Below are 26,921 nucleotides of genomic sequence, written 5' to 3'. Positions count from 1 at the left end.
GGTTTCGTTTTTAATCCCCATACATGTAAAATGTACGTGGCGCCTTCATACAGTGGTAAAACGCTCAAGACCCAGCGTTTGAAGAAATAAAGCGCAGAGCAATAATGAGAGTTTATCTGAATCTTTTCATATGTCTTGGTGCACTTGGAGGACCACTGATCTCCCGAGGTCATCATGGTTTCCAAGTGGAGACGAGTTCATCTGGATTAGGAAGCATACATGCCTTCCAGCAAGCAAATATTCCACCGTCCACCGTCCAGCGTTTTCGTTTCCTTTATTTCCTTTTCTCTTCTTGGTCTGTGTTCGTGAATCCGTGCTTTGAAATTGTGTCTGACATCATTCCAGTTCTCGCTGGGCAAAATCTGCACTCGCTCCTGGTTTCTACATATGACCGGTGTCGTTGTTGCTGTAGATGTAAATGGAGTCTCAACCACCGCTTTAAAATGGGAAACCGCAAGCAGAAGAACCTAACTCGAAAATTCACATCACATGTGCCTGGGTCATCTGACTCTAGATGACCCCAGCTTCTTCAAGTTGAAACTGAGGTCAGAATTGGGTGGAAGAAGTCTCGGTTTTATCTTCAAGCAAAGACCAACCATGTCGAGACTAGGTCCCCTCCGCTCGAAGGCGAACCAGAATTGACATACGACACCTCGAGTTTCTCTGTCTAGACAAGTGCAAGTGGCCTTTCCCACCAAGTTCCCACCAAGGTGCGGTGCTCTACTATTGGAGTCCACGTTAAAAAAGTGTGGTCTCACCCGGCAGCACACGTCCATCAACGCCTACTAAAGGCCGTCCTTTATTGCCTGTTAGCAGGCCAACAAGGTATTTGCAAACGCGGACTTCTGCTTGGTGTCTAGGACTGTGCTATGGATTGAAGCCTAGTGTGGCACCGTCGTCCTCTCTGCTATGCACTGCCTCCCTGGTACATACCTTCCTACCTAGGTCCCTAGGTAGGTAGGAAGGTAGGTACCTAGGTACGGTCATCCACTTGATCTTTTGGCGCCTCTGGCTTCTTACCTAGGTACCTACCTAGGTAGGTAGTCTACAGGACTAGCACTTAGCTCCACCTTGGTTCCAAGCTCCAAGATCCCACTGTATTTAAATTGATCTCGGGATCCTGTAACCTTCCAGTTTCTACAAAAACAACATGTATGCAGGGTTGAGCACTTTTACTTACTGATCGCTTGTCCTGCTCGAGGGACAAGCAAGAACAGACTGATCGCTTGTCCTGCTCGAGGGACAAGCAAGAACAGAGCAATGATGAACATACAATCTGAGCTCATTTACTCATTTTTATTTCCTCTTTGTGCCCCAGCTGGTAGCTCGAACGTCAGCCCCGTCTGCCGCAGCTTCTGCTGCATGCCTCCAAGCGGAGACGGCTTTCCTTCAATGTTGGCTCAGGCAGCGCAGGCCTTTCCAATCAAGTAACCCCCGTTGTTTGCTATGTTTTTCCTTCTTCATTCCTCGCAGAACCCCAAGAGGTGGTCATTTCACACAGAATTGCTCGGACACTGGGCTTCTACATCACAGATTTGGAAATATGGTTGCACAATCTGGCGGCCACAGATCCATGTTCCCTGGACACCTGTGCAATGCGATGTATCTCAGTTGCTACCTATTCACTCTTTTCAATGGCCTTAGATCGACTGGCCTGACCAAGTCGAGCCGTTTCCTCGGATTTGGCGTATGGAATCAGCGTGAATTTCTTTTCATACGGTGCGGAGATTGCATTCTACATCGACACCCCATCAGAAAGGACATGGAATTCACAATGGCTCCAAATGCTGACATTAAGACAGGTTCAAGCTTGAGCTGTCAGAATACCTGGGTAATCAAACTCAATACATGATACTTGCAACCAACTAACGAACTACCAAAGGCCCAATGTTGTTATCAAATGTCGGTGCATCGTCTTGTGTCCATGGTCATGGAGGTAAGACCAGAACAATCAGACTTGCAGCGCCAAACAGGTTCATCTCCCCTGAGCGTTGCATAGGGTTGTATGCAGGGTTGAGCACTCTCAATGGGGCAGCACAGCATATGACGATGCAGGCTGGTATCCCTAGAGGCTCCAGACCCCGTACCTCTCAGTGTGTTGGGGGATGGGGTGAAGACTTACCTTGAAGAGAAAAGAGAGAAGAAGAAGAGTCAAGAGACTCGGCCCAAAGGGAGGTTTAAATATTTGGGGCTGGGAAACCAGAGCTGCGCAGCTGCTTGGTCGCAATCTTTCAACGAGCCTTGGAAGGCAGGAGCAGCCCCTTATCAACGCCTGCACCTGCACCGCAAAACGGAAGCTGCGCTAGGCACCAGGAAAGAATGCTAGCCATCAGCACTGGACTGGCAAGCGTGCACAAGGCCAAGGCATGTCATGGTTCTGTACTTCAGGATGGCATGCGGGTCGGGGGCACGCTGATGTGTCTATCACGACCGTGCTAGCTACCTGCATTCATCCGGGCACCTGCCCATTATGTACCTACGGCGCGAGGTCTCAATTTGCCCGTTCTCTCTCGCATTAGCATGTCATACGGCGTCCTCTTGCAAGCATGACGAAGAATGCAATGCTCTCCCGGGAAGCCTGTCAGTCGCAATGTAGCTTGGGAGTGAGCACAACTGCTGTGGCTTCGCACCCAGGGGCTCGCTTCCTCCCGCCCACCCACCATCTCTCTGCTTCCAAGCTTTGAAGTACCACATCGGTACAGCAACGAATTGCTAATGTCACATCACCACCACCATCATTGTGTTTGACGTGATTTCATTACTCTGTTTGATACTTGTGTGTATATGCTGTGTTGCACGGTGCTCAGGTGCTTGTAACACCCGGGAAAGATCAGTGTCTCCCTATTCGCACTTTTGAATGTAGAAGCTGATTGATTGCACACAATTTCTCAAAGTCTAGACTAGTTTTAAAGACTTGTGGCTCTCCATGTCGATCCAGGATAAGGATCTCATATATACAGAATTGCCGGGATCCATTCAACGTTGTTCTTAACTGTTAGCTTGTTCTGCTGTTTGTATTGTTACAACTCCAATAAGGCCGCCTTGATGACAGATGTTAGACTGTTGCACCATGTTACGGGACATCAAGAACAAACTTCACATCATAATATACTGCTTCTGTTCGAATTCAAGTGTGGGACACGTATCTCACGCAGCAGATCGGCGCGCCACGCAGCAAACAAGGCTTTGAAAGACATCATGGATTGACCAACGCATAGTCGTATGCGAAGAACCGGAAAGGGGATTGCATTACAAACAGTCGACCAAGCTTATGTGAACAGGCTTGTATGCTGAGGCTCTTTTTACTGGTCTCTATTAGCTGGGTTCTCCAGTGTCGCGAAAACGCTGCCTCTGCTTACGTTCTTGCCAACAGTGCTCAGGTGGTTCACGCAAGGCCTCCTCAGATACTGCAATTCAGCCATGTATGTAGGGCGTTCACAAGGGAAACATGCTGACCAGCCTTGGGCACAAACCTTAGTAGATTGGTGACAAGTAAAGGGAAAGGAATGCTTTATATTATTGAAGGTTCAGTATTTGTCTTCGGTATTGGGTTCCCATCCAGTCTCAAGTGCTTTCATATAAGCGCTGAGGTATTTCTCTCATAGTATCTTGGAGCACGACTGTCAATACTCCCAACCCTTCCTCCTTCTATTCAAGAAAGGCCTTAACGGCAAGCGCATTAACTTACCTTGCTCTTTTCAGCCTCTTAGTTTCCTGTGTCCCGCGGCTCTACTGGATCTTTATATGCATTCTCCGATTAACAACAAGCAGCGCCATATATGCCCTCGGATATATACGGAATAGAAGCGAAACTAGTTAACAACAAGCAAAAAGCATCGGCGTGATCAGCATTCCGATACACCACTACAAAGCCACCAAAGGGCATCACAGACAACCTACTCGCTTGACGAGTACCCTGCCAGCTTCTTCAGCATTCCACATTACACAGTCAGCAATAGGAGTTTCCAAACTTCCAACATAGTTCAGCGATTCCCAAAGCATCATGTGCTTATTCCGGACCACGAAATCCAGGCTGTATGGCTCGACACCACATCACTTGGTCGCGAACCTCCTCAAGCTTAGATCGGCAACACATCGGGACAAGGAAGGTCAAGGAACGAAATTGGTGAATTATAAGCGCTGGGTCTTGAGTGCTTACCACCGTATGAAGGCGCCATGTATGTCCTCGGACGTATACGGAATAGAAGCGAAACCACATAAGCGCTGGGTCCTCGCTTCGATCGATGAGAGGGGGCAGGCTGGGGCCAGCGAGAGGCTTGAACGGTGAGGTGCAGCCGGCGGACGTGCTCGGGGGTGGTTGTATGACCTTTGCACTGTAGCGTACAGGTGGACATTCAGTGCGCCTCTAGCTCGTGGGCAGAGAGAGAGGTTGGCATCCTGCAATTCGTCTAGATTCGATCCCGCATCCTAGATAGCTTTTGACAACCCTTGATAGCAAGTGTATCTTCAAGTTTCAGAAGGCATCTTTGAGAGGATGGAAGCGAAGACGACCTCGGGACACGAATTGGCATTATACTGGCCTGATGCAAAGGCAGGGAGGGGGATATGGCCCTATGCGGCTGGATGAATTCAGCCTTCAGGTGCATGCCGGCCGACTGCAATGGCATTGGCAGTAATATTATGTCTAGGGTCTGCTATTACTTTGAGAGATCTACTGATTTGCATTGCCCATACTGTCAGCCGAGCGAAATGACAATTCCTCTGCGTTTGTTGAACAACGTTTGAAGCCAAAATCGACGGTAAATCACACGCGTGGACGCTATCAGAATCCAGTGCCGATCTAGTCTACTAAGTACAGTAGCTGCCCGAGTCAGCCTTCCTCTAACCCTGACTGTGGTTGCGCGTCGGCCGTCACATCCAAAGTCAGGCATTCCAACCCCATCAGCAAACATGACCCCGTTGCCGATCTCTGAACTGATAAGGAGTCTGGGGCATGGAGTATGGGGTGATACAGGCGTTGGCGTGCATGGGGTACAAAGGTAAAAGGCCGGTTGTCTCTTGCGGGAGTGGCTACCCACGGCTAAGCCCCTCTTTGCCGCCCGGGGTCACCCTATAGGACCGGACCTGCGCGTACTCCCGGGCTCGAGGCTGACAAGAAACGGTGAGCACGCAATTGGCATCATGAATTGCGACGGCCAAACCACGCCTCGACTGCTGGCCCTGACAGACACATCACTGTCGGATCGATCGATGATATCAAATAAAACACCTGGTGATGATTTTCCACAGCCTTATCCTCGCTTCCGATGGATGATGCATTTTGAGGGGGAAACGCTCCCCCCAAAGAGTGACCTGACCGACCGTCAAAAATCTGCGGGCGTCTCCGAAACTGGCCGACAGTATCCATTTCGGGAGTTGGCGTGCCCGACATCGCTGATAACACTCTGTTTCGCCCTGCAACGTCTGCCTGACTGCACACAATGGGCGGGCACCCGTGGCTGCAGTCAAAGGCCTGGCAGTCAAAGGACCTGACAGTCATTGGCGCCAGCAACCAGCAGCGAACAGCCTTCCGCCAAACATGCTCATCCCGCCCCCGCCCCGCCTGCCTCCCCGTGACCTGACCCATAAATGTCGCTGCTCACACTCGAGAGCCCCCTTTCCCTCCGGATACTCGAAATGCCCGCGCATGTCCCCCTCCCGCCATCTGGTCCCCACCCGCTTCAGCCGTCAGTTGCCTCCAAAGCATCATTAGCCATCGGGACACTTGTCTCGGGCCATCACCTTTCCATCCTCAGCAACATCTTCATCCTGATCATCGTCGTGTTCATCGTCGTGTTCTCGCCGTACAAGTTTTTGCGTCGCCCGTCTGCAGACTCTTCCAGCCTGGCCTGTCATCGTGACTATCGTCTGTCTTTTGTTGTATTGCTCGCGTTATCGCCATCATGGCCGTCGGAATAGCCTCGTATCACGCCCAGCCGTCCACAGTTGCTCCTTCGCAGCCTACTAGCCATCACTTCGAGGACCTCGTGCAGGCTCTCAAGGATGCACTGGGCCCCTCGTCGGGCCTTGACTCTAAGGACGTCGACCTCAACTCCATCATGGACCTCATGAAGGATTACGACGCCAAAGAAAACGGTTGGGTGCCATTCGCCATCGCCGATGCGGACCTTCCCTATACCAGAAACCTTGTCGACGAGGGCAATGGGAAGAGCAACCTGGTGAGCTTGATCTTTCTGCTAACCGTCTCATGTGGTAGTTAACCGCTGACGGTATTCCCATGGCAGCTGGTCCTCGTATGGACACCCGGTAAAGGCAGCCCTATCCACGATCATGGCAACGCGCACTGCGTCATGAAGATTCTTCGCGGCAGCCTCACGGAAACGCGATACGAGTTCCCCGACTCGGATCGGGCACAGCCCATGCGCGTGTTGACGGAGCGAACATCGAAGGAGAATGACGTGGAATACATGGCCGACGAGCTGGGCCTGCACAAGGTAGAGAACAGAGGCAGTGACTATGCCGTCTCCCTACACTGTAGGTTATGCCACAGCCCCTGAACACAGCCTTGCCTCTCGCACGTGGGCAGCCTTGCCGCAAGGCTGTGTAAGGCGCCACACATATGAAACCGAGGCTGACCCCCGCGCTTCAGTATACACACCGCCCAACGTTGCCAGATCAGGCTGCAACACCTTCAACCCGATCACGGGTGAGAAGAAACATGTGGCCAAGTGCGGCTACTACTCCAAATACAAGCAGAGAGTGAATGAGAAGTAGAACCGACCTCTTTCGACGGGGCTGGGTCACCGCTTGGTGGGGCCAGGCCCGGTTGGACGTCGCAGCCTCGTGTGCTGGCGCATGATTTTGAGCACTCGCTCATGCAACATCGCCAGGAGGCCCCGTGTTTTGGCAAGACTGCATGTGTGACTTTCGCGGGCCTTCCAGGCCAGATTGAATCTCAGGCATCTCGGTATCGGCGTTTGGGATCATAGCTGATGGATTTGTTGTTTGCCTTTGGAAATGCGTTGCTGGATATTTTGGAAGACATATTGGCGAGGGCTTTGGAACCATGAGAGTGGAGCGTTCTTGGAGATGTAGTCATGAATAGCGCAGTCAGCACTGAATCAGAGCGAAATGTTGCGCACAAACCGAATGGTGACAAACAGCATCGATGTGACCGTGTTGACAAGTGGCATCGAGGGTCGAGACGGCTTGTATGGAGCTTTGCAGAGCAAAAGACCGTCCGAGGGGCCTCTTGGGTCTTATTGCGCCAGATGCTCCCAGGCAATGTGCCTCTCGATATCCCCCAAAACGGAATGGCGCGATTGAACCATCGAGCACGCCATCAACTCCAGGTGCGATTGGCTCTCTGGCGCCCTGAGTCCAGGGCGCCTCCCGAGTGCCAGGGCGCCGCCTAATCACGCCTTACCGAGCCGCCGTGCGCGACCCGCGAGCCGTCCGACAGCCGTTGCTGTTGTCGTCCATTAGCAGGGCGGCCGGCTTACATATGCACAGGGCTGCCACTTTGACTACATGTGTTTGGGCTGTGGATAATTGTATGTATGCTTGTGGTTATCCGCTGAGGATTTCAGAGTAGTTTTCATTTATCAGAACAGCTGGTCATTATTCAAAAGCATGTGTATGTTGGAACGTGCTGGGGTTGAATCCGTAACAAAGGGTTGACTGAATATTGAGACGACAAAGTTTCTTGTATCTAGGCCATCCAATGCTTCGTGTCAGCCACGTCTTTAGCCAGCACTTCCAACCAGATGTGTCCAGGCTCTCCGAAGTAGAGATTCACGATTACAGTGTAGTTATCTACCAATCAGTACCATACCAAGGATTCTAGGTGAGTACATTCATCCACGAGAGAGTGCCAGTGCCTCCTGAAGTCTCGTAACCTAGCTTCACCTGCTTGGCTGTCTTGCTCAACACAAAGACAATTTCATCCTATCTTAGACCCTTGAATGCCTTCACCTTCGCATCTTCTATATCCTCCATTATCAATTATTTTCCATGTTTGCAAAATGTAACTTCACTGTACCTGTTGGTTGAGCTAAATGAATCCTTCGATTAGGGAAACCGCACTAGGAGGGTATCCTATAGGAGGTTATTTGACCAGCGCATATTCACCACAAGACCGCACGGCTCAGGGAAGCGTGCGTTCCCTTTCCAAGATGCCCGACCAGCCTCCCACCACACAGGGTCAGCAACTTCTGCGCTGGGATCCCATCAACGATGACGTACTCGAGGAGATCTACAAAGCAGACCAGGCGATATACCCGGCGCCCCTGCTGACCTACGAGCGCATGAGGAGCTGGGCCACCAGCTGCCCGGACCTCAGCATCTGCCTGCGGCGGCACGACCCCGGGCACGAGCCCGCCGCGGAGGGACTGGTCATCGTCCTACCGGTGGTGGAGGAGTACTGGGGCCGTCTTGTTGCGGGTGAGTTGAGAGAGCACGATGTTGACCCCGACCGCATGTTTCCACCAGCCGGTGCTGCTGCTGCTGTCGCCGACGGTCCTCTGGAGACGGTGCAGGTCGGTCTGCACGTGTTTCATATCGAGCGGGACCCTTCTGGCGGCAGGACGCCTGGATTCACCCCCAAGGCTCTGGACGAAATCCGATCCCGGGTCGGTGAGAGGTTTCCCTCGTGGAGAATCACGGGATATTCTGGTATGTGGAAGTGCCCGATTCATCTGTGAGCACGCGGGGAAAAGCTGACGCTGCAGCTATGCCGTCTCACAGCCCTGACTGCCACCCCACAGGGAAACAGGGCGTTCAAGAGACTTGGCTTCACGTCTAGATATGTCGAGACCAAAGATGACGGTGATGAGGCCGAGATGCTGGTGCGCGAGGGCAATGGCGCATTCAGCTCGCCGTGATACTGCCTCTGCAATGGGCCAGTTCACAACAACAGTCTCGCCTGCACCGACCACAGCTTACGACCTCGGGAGGTAATCAAACCGAGATATTGGACCACAGTCAGCTGCCTCGCCGCCCGTCCTATTCATCATCAAACCTTCTCAGCCCATATGCGGCTACTAGAAGGAAAAGCTAGGGCTGCCCACGGGGCCAAGGACGTCCATGTCCCACTCTGCAGTCCGGCAGGATCGAAATATGGCACCCGATACCAAGGCAAGGAGTAATTTTCACGTACGGCAAACCCAGCAGTCCACTTCAGGACTAAGCCTGTGCTCGGTAGAGCGGAGATCTTTCAATTGCTCGGGATCCTAGACTGGACAGCCAGCCTGGCGCTGTCATGTTAAAAAACAGCTTTGCGAAATCATTCTTCGCAAGTGGGCCCTCCCTCCTTTCTATACGGAAATATGATGCCAGACCTCGCAGCTGCTTCCCAACTTTTGATGTAATGCCGTGATTCGCTTTGTACAGAGCATATAGTACATTAAAACGTCGTTATATGGTCGTCGAACTCCCTGGGTATCGCGTCCGCCTTTTTACTCGTTGATCTTGGCCAGGATCCTGCAGGCAGAGTGTCAGCGTTCGTTCCCAGGCTCCGTGTGACGGTTGAGAACAGCACGAGGAAGACTTACTCGCTGTCCCTGAACAGGGTGTACTCGTCCTCGCCAACCTTGACGGGGGAGCCGCCGAACTAAGACACAACCACGTCAGCGACACTGAAATCAACTAGACCTGAGGCCAGCCCAAAAGCTATTCGATCGTCCGCCTGGAGGGGTCCGGTCGGTGGTTCTTACAGTGGGGATCAGGACCCGGTCGCCAGCCTGCACGCCCACGGGCAGCCTCTTGCCCTCCTTGTCCAGGGCGCCGGGGCCGACGGCGAGGACCTTGGCCTCGTTGAGCTCCTTGACGCTCGACTCGGGCAGGAAGATGCCGGACGCGGTCTTGGCCTCGGCCTTGACGCGCTGGACCAGGACGCGGTCCAGGAGGGGCACGAGCGACTTGATGGATCGGATGGAGGTGGCCTATTTTTTTGCGGTAGCACGGTGGTCAGCGAGGGTTCCGGTTCGTTGTGCTGTTCGGCAATGCTCAAGCGACAGCTCTGCGCGCGGGCAGATCGGCGGGTCTCCCCCAGTTGCTTGAGCTCCGGGAGCCGGGCGTCGCGCACCGGCGTGGGGTGCCGGTGTTTTCGGAGTATGGGCCGTGGGCAGGAATAGCGAACTGCACTTACCATTGTGAACGCGGGGGGGTGAGGCGGAGGCTGAAGGGGCAGATTGAAGTCAATCGAAAGTGAGAACTGGTGTGTATGCGTTGCGAAGTTGAGCAGGTGGGAGAACCGACGGCCCAAAAGTTCGAAGTCAGAGAAACAGCTAGAAAAAAGTTAATGACTAATGCGAGCCGGGGCCGAGGCCGGGTGCTGATTGGTGCGAGGGCTCCACTCTCGTGTAAGTGAGGACGACCTCGTCTCCAGTTGGTATCTTAAATGGCCAAGTACGCTGTTCTCTGTGTCGCATATTTATAAATATGCTCTCGAATACCCCTGGCACGAGTCTCTTCAGATTTATGCGCCAGGTTGTTGGCTGCAAATATAAATGCAATGTGAGAGCCTCGTATTTCAACTTCCGCTGAGCCAAGGCTTCGCTGGACGATCAGCAGCAGCCCTACAGGGCAGAGAACAAAATAAAAAATAGCGAGAACAAAGCCATAGGAAGAGATTTAATAGTCGTATTCTAAGTCTGTGATCATATGTCACGGGAAATCAACCCTGGCCAGTACAACAGTGAACAGGAACCCTGGCACGACCCCCAAGATCCAATCTCTCTATCCGCCAGCCGCCGAAATGCAAAACAATCATTGACGCTTCCGACCATCTGTAGCCTAATGTCCATAATGCAGTAGTCTCGAGCGCCCCGGAACGCCACTATACACAGGTTTCTTTCATCCCATTCCCTCCCAGCCTCTTTCTCTGTGGCGAAGCGCGTGAGAGCTCACGCCCCTTCCTCCTATGACGGACGATGGCCCTATTCTAGGGTAATCCAAGGCCCGTCCAAATTTGTGAGCCCTAGGTCCACTGCCGCAGCAGCCGCCTCTTCCCATCGTTGGCAAACCAGGCCCGGTGCTGAATGGCGCGTCGAATGTCAAACTGAATCTTGTGACGTGTCTTTCGCGCTCCTCGACATTGTTCTGCGATTGTCCAGCCGTCTCCTACTTGGCGGCAGTCGAGCCCGACGGGGGCTCCAAGACATGTGTGTGATCAGTGGCATTGATGACCTTGCCCTGCTCCACTTGCCGACAGATCTCAGTGTTGCTCACCCAGTTGTCCTCCAGAATCTCCTCCATCTTCGCCCGCTTCTTCGGGTCTATCTCAAGCATCCGGCCAATGACATGGCGGCTTTCCCTGGGCAAGAGCCTCAGAATCCTCCAAGGGCCTCGGATTACCTCCCTCTTTTCGCCCGGCGCCGTCGAGGTCGATGTTTCGCCAGACGGCTTCTCTTCGCGGTGAGAAGGCTTGTCGCCGTTCTGACCCGTCTTCCCCTTGTCTTCAGGATCTGCCGGGAACATGTCTCTCTGCGGCATGTCATGCAATGCGCTTTCTGACTTCACCGGGGGCAGTATCAGTTTCTTCGGGTCGTGTCCGGGAGTGGGTTCTGCCGCAAAGAGCTTGTACGAGTTGTCTGTCAGGCGCGGAACCTTCCAAGGAAACCTGCGCAAGCTCATGCAGCAGTAGATAATGGCCAGTGACCATATGTCAACCGCTGCTGGGTCGTATTTTCGCTCCTCGTATACCTCTGGTGCCAGATACGGGTCGGAGCCGACGATTCCTGTGGTTAACGTCAGCAACATTGCTGTGTTGGAGGGGTAAATCATGCCGGCTCACCTGAAGCCAGAACGAGATTGTTCTCGAAAGGATACTTGAACACATGTGCACTGCCGAAGTCGATGATCTTCATAATGCCGCGGTCGTTGACCACAACGTTGTCGAGCTTGAGATCTCGGTGCGCAAGCCCCATGCTGTGCAGATATGTCACGCCGCTGAGAATCTGCAAGAAGCAACATGATACCTCTTCGCGTGACATCTTCCCCGTCATCACGATGGCGAACAGGTCATACGGCGCGTACTCCATGACCTCGAACCACTTGGTCTTTTCCTGCACGATGTCCAGGGTTTCGATGATATTCCCATGGTGCAAGGAAGAGCCAATGCAGTACTCGGCCGTCAGCTTCTTGACATACTCCTTTTCTGTCTCGTATGAATGGCGTGGGCGGAATTCCTTCACCGCGAAGACCGTGTTATCTTCGCTTCGCTTCATCAACCTCACCGAGCCACCAGCGCCGGACCCAAGAACCTTGCCCAGCTTGCCATACTTGGACGTCAGGCCGTGGTCGTCACCAAACGGTATCTGCGAGGTCGATCTTGAACCAGGCGGTGTTCTGTACCCGGACCGAATGCTGGCTGCCGGAGACGCTGCTCGCTTCGCCTTGTGGTGACCGCCCATCTTGAAGAACCGCTTCAGATCTGACATGGAGCCTTGTCGACTGTGTGTCGTCCCATGGCTGTCTGTCTGATACATGTCCTGGTTCTTGCCCAAGGCACTCAGCAGCCCGGACGACTGCCGCTTATCCGTGGACGTTTTTGGCAGGCTCAGTGTGGACGAGCTAGGCGAGACCTTTCCCTTCTTACGGGAGAAAACGAAGCGAGGCTCGATTTTCGCTTGCGGCTGGCGTTTGCTGGCGGCATATGGGTTGTCGAGGTCTCCAGATGGCGTGAAGGGGCGGGAATAGAAGGCAGATGCACGGTTTGGGCTGGATTCCCTGGAAACTGGCAGAGACCCTGGCCCGACAGAAAACATGCCCTTCCTGTGGTCTGACGCACCCAGATACTCAGACGTAGATCGTTTTCCTTCTTCGGACGACTGTCGATGGGGGGTTCTCCTGGTAGCTGGTTGTGGAGACGTTTCTTGGCCAGACTCTTGTGGGGTGATGACATCGCGCTTGTGGGCCAGCTTTTCTGATGAGTCTCTAGCATGGTCAAGTTGCTTTGTTTCCGACGTGCCGTCCGTAGCTGCTGGTGTCAAAGGCGGCGACTGCACCTCAGCCCCTCTTGGCCCGAGGCGAGGTGACGGCATGCTGGTCGAGCTTTGCGTGTGTTGCCGGCTGGCATCTCTGGAATCGTCATCGTGGGAAACAGTCTTTGGTGCGTCTATTAGCATGTGGCTATTCTGGAGGAGGTCATGCATGGTGAAAAGGAGCAGCCAGACGCAGGTTGTGTAGACCAAGTCTGGCGCGCCGTGGTCATATCGCCTTTGCGACAACATGGGCCGAAGATAGAAACGTGAGGGCAGGAGAAAGTGAAGCTCGGAACATGGACAGGAGCCGAGAAAGGTCTAGACGTACTCTGGAGGCAGGCAATGAGTACGGCTCAAAGGCGAAATTGGTCATTCTCCGTTCTTGTAGGCGGTGTCCCTGGAGTGACTTGGACAGAGACTTGATATCCTCAGGCGTCACGAAGTCGCTGGTGTGGTCGCCCCCAGAGGCCGATGGTTCAAACAAAGGATGTTTGGGGTCGATCTCCTGGACGGTGGACTTGAATCGAACGGCAGGGCCAGCATTGTCTTCTGACGGTTGGTCGACGGCCGTATCGCGGGCGATTGTGGGCTGGGGCGCTTTGCCAGACACGGGCTCGGGTTCAGGCGCGGGCGCGGTTGCGGGCGCGGGCGAGGACTCGGGCGCATTGTTCGATGCGTCTAGATTTGAAGGCAATCGTCAGCACGGGTCAGGGCCGGGGCGCGGTTGAAACGGCCAGACAAGATGACGGGAGGCTGGCGAAGAAGGTTCGTTGCTGGCGAGGAAGGTGGTGGTGGCGATGGTGGTGGTGGGGGGGCCGGGATAGCAAACGGCCATCCGCAGAAGCCGGGGGCCAGAGGGCAGAGGGGCATCCCGGGTGCCCGCCCGCCCTGCTCTGCTCGGTGATGCTGGGCCTTTTGCTGCTTACCAGATTTTTGAGAGTCGGCCATTCCGCCGTGCGCCTCTTGTGAGTGCGCCTCCATGGGCCTGCAGTGGAGAGGGATGAGGCAGCGGAGGAGGCGGTCGAAAGGGGGAGCGAGGACGCTGGTGGGCCGACTTTGTGGTGCTGACGGCTGGAGTCGCTGGCGCTGGTGGAAGGTGAAGGTTGATTGTCGGGACTGAGGGCCTGACGGACGGGCTACGATGGAAAGGCGCGCAGGCTTGGTGGGGTACAAGAGTGGGACCGAACTCGCACATACAAGGGACAGGTTAGGTTACTTTGCCGATGTAGAGAGGCGGCACGCTGACCCGGGCAGGCGGGCAGACTGTGAGGGTGCTGTGTGCGCGTGCGTGTCAAACGGCAGCATGTGCTAGCGGGTAGAAAAATGACATGACCGCAGACATGTACGCCCGCCCATAGGGACTGTGGTACTGGTTATTTGCTAGAGGTTGGTTGGGAGGAGGACGGCAGCTCCGCCCCACCACCCTTTTCACAAGCCACAAGAGCCTGAGCCGGAAATAGCCCATTGGGCTGGCTGGGCGGCGAGGGGCCTTCCTTCAGTAAGGCTGAGCTCCCCATCCGTCTTATTATCCCGTCAGAAGATGGGTTTCAATTTGGTCCATCGCCAGAGCCAAAGCCAATGCCAATGCCAGGGAGATTTGTCCAGATCCTCAGATCCTCAGATCCTCAGATCCCCACCTGTGCGCTTTTCTGCATGTCCGCCTGTCAGAGAATCTTGGGCGAGCCGACGTTTCTCGCGCTTTGAGTTTGCGACTTACATCATAGCCTGGTTAGAGTTTCGAGCCCGACAGTCTGGGATCTGGGCCCGTCATCGCTCAATGGCATGGGAAATCACACCAGGTACGGAGTAGATCCAGCTCCATACAACCTTGCCATACTATGCTCGGTGCTATACCAGCCGGAGGATGCAAGCGCATGACGGCACCTGCCTAGAGTTACCCGGTACAGGCGGGCCTGGCAGACGTTTCTTGGCATTGAACTCATATGCTTGGGGCCAGTTGGCCGTCACAGATCCATACGAACCGTCTGCATCGGTCACGATTTCTTGCGCGTGAAACGGCCAACTTCCCCCCTGGGAGGACTACTGTGTACCGAGATGACCCGTCCTAAAATACCGCCAGCGTCGAGCTTGCGGGACTCGGACGGTCGCACATGCGACGACTTGGCCCAAACCAGTCAGACCCGACCAATTCGCTCACACATCGGCCCGACCGCGAGCCCTCGAGCTGTATTTCCGCACGCAGGTTCTCATGATAACTTCGGCGACCTTGCTGCCAGAAAACGTCTTCTACCAAGGGCTGCGCAAGACAATCATGCGATCCTCTCGACCGCGAGTCCACTATCCGAATCCACACAACTTGGACCCCTGGGCAGCGGCTGTGAGCTTTCTCTGACCCTCGCTCGCCACGTCGAACACTCGGGCCTTCGCGCCCCTCGGCCCTGACCAACCAAGCGAGTGACCTGTATATGACATACGTGTTTGACGTCGGACCGTCTAACAAAACATGTGTGTTTCCCGAATGGCCGAGGCATCCCTGTCTGCAGAATGGTGTAGTCAGCCTCGCAGGCGCACCCAGCACGGCTGACAAGTTGACAGAGGTCGGATGCAGACACAGCCTTTTGCGCTCGCACGTGTCACAACGCTTGTAATAAGCGAGCGACCCTGCGCATGAGATAGCCATACCTCGTCCCCTTCTGTCATTCTCGCTTGACCGAACTCGGGCTCGGGCGCGCCAACCGAGTCCTGAGCCCACAGTAGTGCCTATAGTAGCTGTTCGTCTGAAGTAGTCATCTATTGCTATCAGATCACGCATGCTTGTAATTTGGCTTTGCGAGCCCAGCTAACGACACCAGCATCCAAGCATATCGAAGCCGTTGATCTTGTGTTCCTGACTGTGAGGTCTTTGTGCCTCTGGGCACCATGTGGGCCGCACTTTTGCTGACTCTCCTGTCCAATGCATCCTGGATGGATGTTCTACGTCTTTTCTTGTACCCTGAAGATTTTGTATGTAGTCCCATAGATGCTACAATTCTGGCATGCCGCAATGTCTCCAACCCGATGAGGGACCTCGGTCGCCTTGTCCCGCTTTGAGTATGACCCAATCCTGAACGCCAGCTCTTTTGAAGTTAATCTACCGTCTTCTCATGCCACCACATTGATCCCTATCGACCTGGCCTGGTAGATGATAGACTTGCAGAGCCCCTCGAGGGACAGGCCGGACAGGCGCAGCTCGGACTGCTTGATCTTGGCGATCTCGTAAACGTGCTTCAGGCTGACGGTGCCGGCAACCTCGTGGCCTGGCTTTGATGCCCCCTTCCTCTTCCCCTTCCTGCCCATCGGCGCGTCTGCCGCGTTGAGGAGCAGCCATGATGTCTGGGGCGTCCGCACGTCGAAGTGGAACGACCGGTCGGGCCTGACGGTGACCCGCACGGGTAGTGGTGTGCCTGGGTTGATGTGTCCCGTCCTCGCGTTGAACTCCTGGGGTTGCTCGTCAGTGCTCGACATCCGCGGTCGAGGGGAGCGGAGCCGCCGTACCTTGCAGAAGTCCATCGACTTGATACCTTTGCTACCAAGCGCCGGTCCGACAGGTGGACTCGGGCTCGCCTGCCCTGCTCCGACGACGAGCTTAACGATCTGGTCGACAGCCGCGCCTCCTCGTGCCTTGGACATCTTGGCTTGTCGTTGTCGACACGCACGTGCTGGGGGTGGGTGCGCAATGCGAAAGTGCTGCGGATCGAGAGCTATCGGGCTGTTGAAAATTCGAGGCTACCCGGGCGTGCACTGCTGCATTGATTGACCTCATGCAGCGGCCCCTAGCGTGCCTGGGGACCCCCTGGCGCTCCCGAGCCTGCCGGGCTGTAAGTGGGCAGCAACCGCCGAAGCTTTGCGGGCGACGGGGAGCCTTGGGCGCATCGAGTGACCATCCTTGCCTTTTGTACAACGCACTCACACTGACCAGGGCTCGGGAGTGCTTGACTTCTTAGTTCTGACGTTGTTCCAACTCTTTTCCAAACCAGGGGCATCTTCTCGAGAACCAACATTTATTTACTGCCTCACCTTCACAACTGCGCGTTTGCTACACTCAGATCCACCACATACCTCACCATAAATCCCTCCCATCAACACCAGCGAAAATGTTCAAGTGGGCGCAGAAGCAGTCAGTATTGCCCCCCTCCCCCCCGATAGGCCCGGTCCTTTTAAGTGGACTAACACGACGTTCTGTGCTAGGTTGGCCGACGTCGCCGGCACGAAAGAGCCCATCTACGGGCCCTCAGCCATCCGTAATGTCTCCGAGCAGGCCAAGACGACCCCCTACACCGAGCTGAAGAGAGACGACATGAAGTGGTACGCCATGAACACTACGAGCGTGGAGACCTTCAGCTTCTACCTCACAGCCGACAATGGACACGCAGCGCTTGCCCAGGTCATCTATAGTAACGTGGCGTACGTTGTGAACTGATACCTCCAACACCCTGGAGAGATGGCGCAGCAGCCTTGCTAACGGTAGACTCGGGACAGCGGCATCCGCACAACCTGCCAGTTCAACACCAAGATCTTCTACCCCGACCAGAAGAAAGAATTCCTGTGGTGCTCGACCCAGCTTAAGGACGTTGAGTTCAGCGAGGACAAGTGCAACTTCTATGCTCAGAACTGCGCAGTCGAGCTCTCGGCCGACGGCGAATCCTACACCATCAAGTCGGTAACAGACGACAGGGCCCAGGTCAACCTGACCGTCCGGAAGGCCGCTCCCGGCTTTGTGTCTGGCAAGGATGGTAAGACTCTGTTCGGCACAGACCTGTCAAACCCGTGGGGAAGCATGCGCCACGGCTTCTGGCCGAGGTGCACCGCCGAGGGCACCATCACCACGGCCGATGGGCCCATCGACTACAAGGGCAAGGCCCTATTCATCCATGCGCTGCAGGGCATGAAGCCACACCACGCGGCTGCGAAGTGGAACTACATCAACTTCCAGGGCACCAACATCTCTGCAATCCTGATGGAGTACACCACGCCACCCTCGTACGGGTCTACTGAGGTTAATGTGGGCGGCATCGCAAAGGATGGCGAGATCATCGCCGCAGGGTGCTCCAACACCGTCACGCACACCCGCGTCAAGAAGGACACGGAGAACTCATGGCCAGAGCCGGAGGCCATCAAGGCCGAATGGAGCGGCACCACCAAGGATGGGAAGCCCGTCACGGGACTGCTGGAGACGGATCTTGAGCAGCGCCTAGACAAGATTGACGTCATGGCCGAGGTGCCCGGTTTCGTCAAGCAGATTGTCGCCGGGGCTGCGGGTACAAAGCCTTATATCTACCAGGTAATTCAAATAGCCACCGCGTCCGACCAAGCCCTCTGAACAGTTGCTAACTAGTTCTCAGTACATGCCGAGGCAGCACAAGGTGACCCTGAAGCTGAAGATCGGGGACACCGAAACGATCGAGGAGGGAATACTTTTTACCGAAGCTACTTTCATCTCCGAATAGAAGGTTGGCAGTCTGTGATTCAGATCATCAGACACTAGTAGAATGGTTTTGGGTATCATGGCGCCGAGAAGGCATGGTCTTAGAGGGTCGGTCATTCAGGGCGTTTAGGGGGACACTCGGGAAGGGCTCGCTAGATTTAAGCTATGGTCTTGTAATTGATGACAGTAGTAATCAGTAGGGTTTAACTGTCGTCGCTTCATAGAATAAGACACCTTCTGCAGCCCACAGACTACATCCTTGTTTCATTTCCCATATTTCAGCCGTGGTTTCCCCAAAGTTTTCATGTCGCATCGCGTTGATGAGCATACTATAGGTAGAGCAATGCCCTCATTTTGGAGGGGTAAAGCTTATCTTATCGTTACCCCTGCCCCCCTGCCGGCCGTAGGTATGCTTGTCAAAACATGGGGAGTTTGGCACAATCCCCCCAAACCTATGGCCGCCACTCCCAGCCAGGCTGCCTCTTTCTTGGGCGCCCCATATTCTTGGTGTCTTGGTGGTGCCGGCATCTTGGGAAGCCTCAACCTCCCACCCGTTTCCAACCCTCCTCCTAACCCTGCCGGCCCAACCGCACTACACCACAACGTCTGAGGCCCTCACCTTTCACCCACGCCGCCCACGATGCCTCCCACTATTCCCCAGCGTGGTGGCCCGTCTGGCTTGAAAAATCGTCCTGGCACGGTCTCTGGGAAGGCTATTTGGGGCGCCAAGGGTGGCAAGCGTCACAGGTGAGTCCACCCCACGGGGCGTGCCGCATCTCTCGACAACGGCCGCCCGTTGCACAACGATCCCGCGGCCGTTGAGGCACCGTTGGATGCCGCTTACCAATTGTCTTGCTCGAACAGAAAAATCACAAAGGACAGCATCAAAGGAATTAGTGCGTCTGTCCTGGCCTTGAACTCATCCCCCCAACGGTAGCAGGTTCACTAACGCGTCTTCCGTGGTGCAGCCCGTCCTGATATTCGGTGAGTCAACATGTGTATTTTATCACCATCACAGGCCTTCACTCAGCGCATTTGTTTGATCATGAAGCTCTTGCTCTTCGCATGCGGTGACATAGCCACCTGATATGGATATACCATGTGCTGACCAGACAACCTCCTCGCAGTCGGTTGGCTCGTCGTGGTGGCGTCAAGCGAATCTCAGCACAAATTTACGACGACGTTCGCGAGGCCCTGAAGGCCCGCCTCGAGATAGTGAGTGACCACTCAACTCACCTGAGCTTGTTCCACTCCCCCACATCTCTTCTATCCCTCTCTTCCTTCTCTTTCGAAACCTTCTTCCCAAGCGCCATATACTGGGCTACCCGTTTCCAAGTGCTGACTCGCTTTTAGATTCTGCGTGACTGCGTCACATACGTTGAGTACAGGAAAGCCAAGACCGTGACTGTATATGATGTATGTCCCAGGCGATGCAAGGAGGTTAGGCCCACGAAAAAGCTGACATCTGGTATAGGTCATCCACTCCCTGAAGCGCATCGGTCGACCGATTTATGGATTTGGTTCGTGCTTCCAACATGGGAGAGGGTATTCATTTTTGCTGACAGCAGGTTCAGATCCCGAGACCGACAAATCAACCAAGCACAAGGTCTCGCGACGAGGCCCTGCTCCCCGCCATGGCTGAAACCAGCGCAAGGCTTTCCTACTGATCAGCACTCCGTGTCGATGGTTCCCTGAGGTGACCGTCGGGCTGGGCTCATGCTACAAAGCCCCGAGCTTCTGATCTGTCTCGTCTGTTCTGCTGTGATACCAATACCAAAAGAAGCTGTCTGGGTATGCTGCATTTGACCAAAGGGGTTCGGCGTTTAAAGGGATATTTGTTTCCAGGCTAGGCATGTCAGCTTTACCAGGTCTGCGGCGATGGTTGTTCATGTTGTCGCTTTGGAGGGTCTCGATACGGAAGCGAGCTTGGTGTTATCGTGACTTTCTGCATTTCGCGTACTTCTTTAGCCACACTATTTCTGTACGACCATTCCCCGCGTCTAGGTACATACTCAAAACCAATCTATACTGTTCGACATAAGGGAAGAGCTGTGCTAAGCGCTCACTGCTCAGCATGCCAATAGTAAAGGCATGATCTCGGCGGTACCTCACAGTATAATTCTATGATAAACTCACCCCGTATACCTAAAATCTCATTCTCCTGAGAGAAATCCCTGTCATCACTTGAGCACTCTATGAATAACCTCTGTAGTCAGACAACATCCTGTTAGATAGGGCCTCAAAAGTTAGCCTCTTGCGTACTAGCACACAGTCTCAACTCTATGTGAGGTGGCACAGGCCTGCTGAGAGATTGCCCACAATTCAGCCTTACCAGCTTTTTGAGATGTGGACGTGCTGGGATTGCGTACGTGTGGCCTATTGACCAAAAGGAGTTGGATGTACGCTCTGGGACATTCACTCTTTCTCTCCTTTATTAGGAAAGCATCCGTTGGATGTTAGGCAACAGTACTTGCGGCTCTGTAATCAGAGACCTCCTCTCTCTGTGAGAGGAGCGAATGATTTTGATACACAAGTAACCCAAACAAGGTGTCCTGCTGAGTAAAAGAGACAACTTGAGAAACACAGAATCAAAGCTGGAACACATCAACAAAAGATGCTGCAGAAAAGCCAGAGAGATTACCCGCATATGTACATAGGTAATGTCTTAAGAGACTATCATGACTTCCTCAACACCACAAACAGTGCCCCAGTGATGGGGCTTTCGTGTCAGCCTCAAGTCTCTGTGCTTCCCATCCATTTCACTTTGCTCCGTTCAGTAATTTAAGGTAAAGAGGATTTATTACTCCGTTAAATCTAATGACAACCTGATCGCTAAACCCCGCTGCTTGCGGTCAAGAACCCGCCATATCCAAGAAAAGAGAGTAATGGGGTATCATAAATAACTCCCTCGAGAGCCCAGTCCGGTCCTGCCTGCCTAAAGATCCCATGAATGGCTCGGGGCCAAAATCTTCGATCTTCTCAGCCGTAGAAGCGAAAGTGGTATCATATGTGATTAAAAATAAAGGAGCGAGATCGGTTCCGATCCAAATGCGGTTTTTCTAAACCGCACACACTCGAGGTAAGGGTTTTATCCTGCAACCACCCCCTTTCACCTCTTCCTCCTCCCGCCTTCCCACTCGGCCACCGCCTTCTCCAGGGCGCCGGCGGCCTTCCGCTCGCCGTTGCGGAAGGGCTTGTTGAACATCTCGGGCAGCACCATCTGGCTGTTGGCATGCTCGGCGGCGAAGCCGACCTCTGCGTCCCTCCCGCACCTCTCGCGGGTGACCCTCACGGCCTCCTGGAGCATGTCGGCGCCGACGCCCTTGCCGCGGTACCTGAGCTTGGTGGTCCAGGCGCGGATGACGCCCTTGCCGCCCCTCATGGTCTGGGTGCCCCTCCGCTTGCCCCGGTGGCCGCTGGTCGGCTCGAGCCTGAGGAACAGCGCGCCGATGAGCTCGGAGCCGAACCTGGTGCCGATGACGACGTCCTCGTCGGCGGTGTCGGGCGACACGAGCCAGTCCCAGCCCAGGGACTCGGCGATCTGGATGTAGCCCGAGGTGGCGTAGCGGATGGCCAGCAGGTAGGCCATGACGACGCCCGAGAAGAGGGCCAGGGCGACGCCCAGGTCCCGCTGGGGCTGGGGCTTCCTGGCCCAGGCGACCTGGTAGGTCAGGGCCAGGGAGGCGACCAGCCCCGAGAGGAGCAGCGGGTGGAAGACGAGGCCCAGGGAGGCGCGCTGGCGCTGCTGGGCGATGGAGTCGGCGACGAGCTTGAGGGCCTCGACCTTGTCGTTGCGGGTGGTGAGGACGTCCAGGGACAGGGGTGGGATGTCTTCGAGGTTGGCCTGCGGTTGTGGTGATGAGTCCTCGTTGGCGTGGGTGACATGCCTGGACAGAGGTGAGGGCGAGCTCTGCGTGGTGAGGCCCTGGTTGACGCCCACGGGCTCAAGCAGTGGTGTGGAGACGTTAGACATGGCTGATGGTTGCAGAGCGAGGTTTGCCCTGAGAAATGTGAAAAAGGCTGCCAACAGGTTAGATAAAGTGTCTAGTGAAAGGCCAAGCAAGTTTTAATAGCGGAAAAAGGGTTGGAACATGTGCAGGCAGACAGGTGCGAGGTGTGCGAATGTTGTGCGAAAAGGAAAAGTCCCAATTCATTCCCTGCAAGACATGGGTACCGAGGCACAGCTAACGGGGCGGCTTCGTGATCCGGCTTAGGAAGGCCGCGATGTCCTCGTTGACGGGGTCGCTCGCCATGCAATGCAATGCGCAACATGCCGCAGAGCCAATGCTCTTACAGCAAAGGAGCACGCGACAGCAGAAAGGGAATTGGACAGTGGGGCGGGGGCCCGAAAAGGAATGAGGGCGATGCTCACCTGTGCTTGTCTTTAGTACAGGAACGACATCGTTGAGTCGGCCGGATATCGAATTTGGGTAGCAAGCGGCGCTCAGGTCGAGCTCGAAGTGGTGCAGCTGGGTGTAGGTGGCCATGGTCACCACGCTCTTCGGCCTCCAACGTGGCTCAACGGCGCAATGTCATTCGCCAATGGCCGGTGATTGGTGAACGGATCCTTTGTCTCTGCTACAGAGGGTACCCGTGGACGGCTGACGGGGTAGTGCGCGGGGCCCAGGCCCTCGGGACAGGCTCCCTTGGTAAAAACTAGTCCCCGACGGACAACAGAGGCTGCAGCTCGCCCGCCAGCTGGTGAGTGTGAGTGCAACGCCGGAGAATAACTAGGAGATAGCCTCGTGGGTGGATCGGAAGAGGGAGGCTGTTATCAGGGCCCGGCTAGCGTATATTGGGCAGCCACCTTTTCGATTCGGGATGGTGATGCAGTGAACAAGAAGGTAGTAGCGAGGCCTGTCACATTCGACCTGGAGTGCCTCTTCATATGTGAGGAAGAGCCGATTGCATGAATAAAAAGGGCAGGCCAGGCTCCGAAACAGTCGACCTGGGGGAAGACAGGCTTATGTCGGTCGGAACAGCCGCGCGTCTGTTTCCTGTTGGAGGATTTGCTGCAAGCGGGACCCACGGGGTCAGGATTTGTGGGTGGCCCCTTCGCCTTTGCAGTGATTTTCGAGTGGATTTTGGTTCTGGTCCCGCCTTGGATGGATCCGAGGAGAGCAGGACGGGAATGTCGAAACAGGAGGCCCGGGGAGAGGAGAGAGGGTGCTCATATGTGGGAGTGCCTCCTGTCCTTCCTGCTGGTCCGTATCAGAGGCCCGTATCAGATACCACAGTGTCGTGCGTTGCTCCAACCCGCCAAGAGTCCGACGTGCGCTCGTGCCGACCAACGGGAGTGCTGCGACGGATGAGATAAGAGAGATATGGAGATGACGACAGGACGGTTGGCCGCCAGTATCAGAATTAGTACTGCTGCTGCGATTACTCGTGTGTCTGCATGCGTATCTCATGTGTGTGTGCCCGCGTTCCGTGGGAGTGCAACGGGATGGGATGGTGATAATTCGGTGAGGTGCGTATCGTTCGAGACCGACCATCGACACCTGGGCATGTGCACAACGCGTGGGCAGGAGAAACATTTGGAAGCAGAATGTGGACTGCTTGCTTCTATATACTTAGGCCCAGGCTTGTCAGAGATCAGACACCAAACACCAGACGGGCCCAGGAAGCCAGGAAGCCAGGAAGCCGGGAAGGCAGAAGGGCATGAAGCCTGTCAGGAAAGGATCGATCCACACTACCCATCATCTCAAATCCATGTTGCTTGCAGGCAAAGCACCACACGAGATCCCCTATGATGTACTCCGTACATTGGCCGCCCATCCTTCCACCCCCGGTCTCACTCCCGGTCCCCAGTCGCCCGCCCCAGTCCAGTCCCACGCAGGGCGGGCGGAAGAAAAAAAAAACTTCTTCCCAAGATGGATTCTGATAAGACGGTCACGCATTGTGGCCTGTCAGGCTCGAGCCAATGCCCGGCGGCTGCTGACCAGGGGGCTCCGTAGTGTCCCCCATCTGGTGGCACCCACGACGACCAACACGGCCAACACGATGCAGCCGTCTTGCAAGAATGCAAGAATGCAAGGAAAAAACTGCTCGACGGGCCCGACTCGACGATGCTGGGCGAGTGGGAGCTGCGCAGCCATTCGCCTGTCCAGTCCCTCACCCCGGTCCAACCCAGGCGAGCCCAGTCCAGCCATTCCGTTTTGTCGGTCATCTGAGATCGGCTCGGTGGACCCAAGCCTGTCCCATTACAATCCGTCGTCTGGGACTGGCCCCCCAGAGCACAGGCAGATCGTTGTTTGTGCTGACTCCGGCCCTACCAAGCTGCTCCCTGCATCCACACCCCCCCACACGCCCCCACACCTCCCACACCTCCCACACACCCTTACCCCAGACCCTGGCTTGTCTGGCAACCCAGCTTCATCATGACAGCTGCTATTAACCCTCAGCGTCGACGCCATGCTCAAACATGACCATGTCTTTTCTCTCGCCTCTTGTCTATTAGCCTTCCCAGCCCCTTCTAGCTTGCAGGCCTCGCTCGCACCAAGGAGTCAATGGCGTGGGCCTGGCTCTGGTGCAGCCAGCTGCTGTTGCCCGGAAGGCGGACTGGCTGGCTGGCTGGCTGGCTGGCTGGCTGGATCCCGGCATCCGCGATGAAAGCATCATGTGAAGGTTTTTCCAACTGGCAGATGCGGCTGATTCTGACGCTACTCCGTACATGCCCGAGAACCTGCTCAAATGGCAGGCGCCGGCTTGGACTGACACCACGACTGGCGTGACTTGCTGCTGTGTCGACGCCTCGGGGTGCCGCCGGCCTGGGTCTCGCCCATCGACTTGTTGCAGCCACCAGCCGCTAGTGTCAGAGTGTGCAGCAAAATATCCACTTCGGGGTCGTTTCCTGCGGCAGATTTCAGAGTTGCCCTCATCGGACGGATCCCCCAACGACTGTTCGTCCACCTCTGCTCTGCCCCACGCGGCCATGACGTTGCCCAGTGTCCCGACTACGACGCTCTCCAAAGCTTATCATGCGTTCAGCCCACCCGCCGGGCTCCTCCTGTGCGCCGCCAGAGTTCAAGCACGAAGCATGCGGGCGTCGTGGGCCATGAACGAGTCCATCACGGGCTGCCTGCTCGTGCCGTGGGGCCTCGGCCGGCGACGGTGACAGCCGATGCCGTCTACCTAGGTAGTTGGGTAGTCGTGCTGGATTCTCCGGCCCACACGCTGGCGGGCTGGCTGGCTGGGATTCCCAAGAAGCGCGACAAGCCAAGTCCCCAGCGGTCCAACCATGCCACCCACTGCAGAACTGGCGGAACGGGGGTTGCATAAGGTTGAAACAACTCCTCCCGCCGCTGCTAACCCGGAACCACCCACTCAGACTTCTCGCCTGTTTCGCATAAAGCCGTTTGCAGATCCCCAGAACTCTTTGGGGCCTGGGCTGCAGATCTAGTAAAGAAACCGGCACTCATAGGGTGGACACCGGCGGTGTAGTGCACAAATACGGGGCATCACCATGTTGATTGCTGCTGCTGATAGCTCGAATGCTCTCGTGACAGCTATCGCATCACAACAAGGACTCGACGGCCCCCCAGCCAGCCGGACCCCGTCGTGCCGCTCATGTGATCGCCGTCGTCAATCGCTCGTGGGAGACCCCGCTTGCTGCGATCAGCCCGGGGTCATTCCATCAGCGGTAATTTCAACCGCAGAGTCAAATTATGATTCTCACCTCTCTTACTGACTTCGAGGCGGATGCCACGGGGCTACGGACTTCGGAATCCCACCTGTGCTGCCTTTGAGCCGATGTACCAGACTCGCACATGTCATTAATCGGATGTCATCAATCAAACGTCCCTCACCTTCAGCTGGGCTAAAGGCAGTATATTTGTGCAAGCACTGCCCGAAGCAGCGATCATGGGCCTCTCTCATGCAAAGCTTGGTAAATCCATCTGTCGTTCGGATACCAGATGCAGCAAATTAGAACGAGGCCGCCAATGACGCCAGCAAGGCTATCGGAGCCCATGGTTCAACCCGACCGTGGCTGGCCAGACAGCTCCCAGATGAACCAACTGCCGGTCATGTGCCGTCTGATGTGCCAATTTACACAAAGTAGTCTACCGCAATGGAAACTCCAACCACTGTAGCAACTTTGAGCCGTTTGGGAAGGCAAGAGGTGAGACCCATCCGGCCGGCCGGGGCTTATCCTGGCACGTCCGTGGGCCATCGGCTGGACAAACTCTGCCGGTGTATCTATCTCTACGGGAGACTGAGTAGGCGCGGGGACAAACAAATTGATTGATTGCCCTCGAGCTTGCAGGCTGGTGGGCTCCTCAAGACGAAACGCAAGAGGCCGTCTCGGGCGAGGCCTCTGTGCCCCACCGCTGCGGCTCTGCGTGCAATGGCCCGGGGTACGGGGACCAGCCGACCAGCGTGCCTATATCGCACCGACATACTGGCAATGATGATGCCTGCGGCCTCTGGCCCGCCTTGTGCAGAATTGGTTAGGCTGCACCCACGGGCTGTCTTGAGGTTGTGGAGGTTTGTGGGGATGGACTAGAGTTTTCTAGTCCCGGGCCGCGGTCTCGTGGAGCTGCTTGCCAGAA

General features: G+C 55.4%; 8 protein-coding genes across 8 annotated transcripts; 4 read left to right on the top strand and 4 right to left on the bottom strand.

Annotated features, from left to right (window-relative positions):
• Positions 1 to 4,985: 4,985 nt before the first annotated feature.
• Positions 4,986 to 7,103, top strand: KVR01_002203 (uncharacterized protein). Its single transcript, XM_044794616.1, has 3 exons — positions 4,986 to 6,179; positions 6,246 to 6,495; positions 6,611 to 7,103. Exons 1-3 carry the CDS (start codon positions 5,904 to 5,906, stop codon positions 6,733 to 6,735), a joined length of 651 nt encoding a protein of 216 aa, XP_044647218.1. The 5' UTR covers positions 4,986 to 5,903; the 3' UTR covers positions 6,736 to 7,103.
• A 1,032-nt stretch (positions 7,104 to 8,135) lies between these two features.
• KVR01_003665 (uncharacterized protein) lies at positions 8,136 to 8,843 on the top strand (the record flags this gene model as incomplete). The annotated part of the gene is made up of 2 exons (XM_044793025.1): positions 8,136 to 8,634; positions 8,707 to 8,843. 2 exons carry the CDS (start codon positions 8,136 to 8,138, stop codon positions 8,841 to 8,843), a joined length of 636 nt encoding a protein of 211 aa, XP_044648680.1.
• Positions 8,844 to 9,416: 573 nt separating this feature from the next.
• KVR01_002109 (uncharacterized protein) lies at positions 9,417 to 10,111 on the bottom strand (the record flags this gene model as incomplete). Its single annotated transcript, XM_044792286.1, has 4 exons — positions 9,417 to 9,441; positions 9,513 to 9,571; positions 9,675 to 9,902; positions 10,109 to 10,111. 4 exons carry the CDS (start codon positions 10,109 to 10,111, stop codon positions 9,417 to 9,419), a joined length of 315 nt encoding a protein of 104 aa, XP_044647124.1.
• A 469-nt stretch (positions 10,112 to 10,580) lies between these two features.
• Positions 10,581 to 14,247, bottom strand: KVR01_002127 (uncharacterized protein). The gene is made up of 4 exons (XM_044790908.1): positions 13,871 to 14,247; positions 13,273 to 13,622; positions 11,756 to 13,067; positions 10,581 to 11,699 (listed from the first exon to the last, which is right to left on the bottom strand). Exons 1-4 carry the CDS (start codon positions 13,923 to 13,925, stop codon positions 11,083 to 11,085), a joined length of 2,334 nt encoding a protein of 777 aa, XP_044647142.1. The 5' UTR covers positions 13,926 to 14,247; the 3' UTR covers positions 10,581 to 11,082.
• A 1,432-nt stretch (positions 14,248 to 15,679) lies between these two features.
• KVR01_003935 (mitochondrial 54S ribosomal protein YmL19) lies at positions 15,680 to 16,779 on the bottom strand. Its single transcript, XM_044793898.1, has 2 exons — positions 16,440 to 16,779; positions 15,680 to 16,382 (listed from the first exon to the last, which is right to left on the bottom strand). Exons 1-2 carry the CDS (start codon positions 16,572 to 16,574, stop codon positions 16,047 to 16,049), a joined length of 471 nt encoding a protein of 156 aa, XP_044648950.1. The 5' UTR covers positions 16,575 to 16,779; the 3' UTR covers positions 15,680 to 16,046.
• Positions 16,780 to 16,790: 11 nt separating this feature from the next.
• On the top strand, positions 16,791 to 18,620 carry KVR01_003409 (uncharacterized protein). Its single transcript, XM_044783425.1, has 4 exons — positions 16,791 to 17,061; positions 17,133 to 17,348; positions 17,424 to 18,225; positions 18,287 to 18,620. Exons 1-4 carry the CDS (start codon positions 17,039 to 17,041, stop codon positions 18,389 to 18,391), a joined length of 1,146 nt encoding a protein of 381 aa, XP_044648424.1. The 5' UTR covers positions 16,791 to 17,038; the 3' UTR covers positions 18,392 to 18,620.
• Positions 18,621 to 18,720: 100 nt separating this feature from the next.
• KVR01_003711 (uncharacterized protein) lies at positions 18,721 to 20,410 on the top strand. Its single transcript, XM_044789870.1, has 7 exons — positions 18,721 to 19,116; positions 19,234 to 19,265; positions 19,338 to 19,353; positions 19,497 to 19,584; positions 19,723 to 19,785; positions 19,844 to 19,889; positions 19,944 to 20,410. The coding sequence occupies exons 1-7, from the start codon at positions 19,010 to 19,012 to the stop codon at positions 20,009 to 20,011; spliced, it is 420 nt and encodes a 139-aa protein (XP_044648726.1). The 5' UTR covers positions 18,721 to 19,009; the 3' UTR covers positions 20,012 to 20,410.
• A 739-nt stretch (positions 20,411 to 21,149) lies between these two features.
• KVR01_002911 (uncharacterized protein) lies at positions 21,150 to 23,534 on the bottom strand. Its single transcript, XM_044783518.1, has 2 exons — positions 22,742 to 23,534; positions 21,150 to 22,389 (listed from the first exon to the last, which is right to left on the bottom strand). Exons 1-2 carry the CDS (start codon positions 22,854 to 22,856, stop codon positions 21,479 to 21,481), a joined length of 1,026 nt encoding a protein of 341 aa, XP_044647926.1. The 5' UTR covers positions 22,857 to 23,534; the 3' UTR covers positions 21,150 to 21,478.
• Between the last annotated feature and the right edge of the window lie 3,387 nt (positions 23,535 to 26,921).

The sequence above is a fragment of the Diaporthe batatas genome (genome assembly GCF_019321695.1).
Source record: "Diaporthe batatas strain CRI 302-4 chromosome Unknown Contig00003, whole genome shotgun sequence".
Classification (NCBI taxonomy): domain Eukaryota; kingdom Fungi; phylum Ascomycota; class Sordariomycetes; order Diaporthales; family Diaporthaceae; genus Diaporthe; species Diaporthe batatas.
This window is presented reverse-complemented; position numbering and strand designations above follow the sequence as displayed.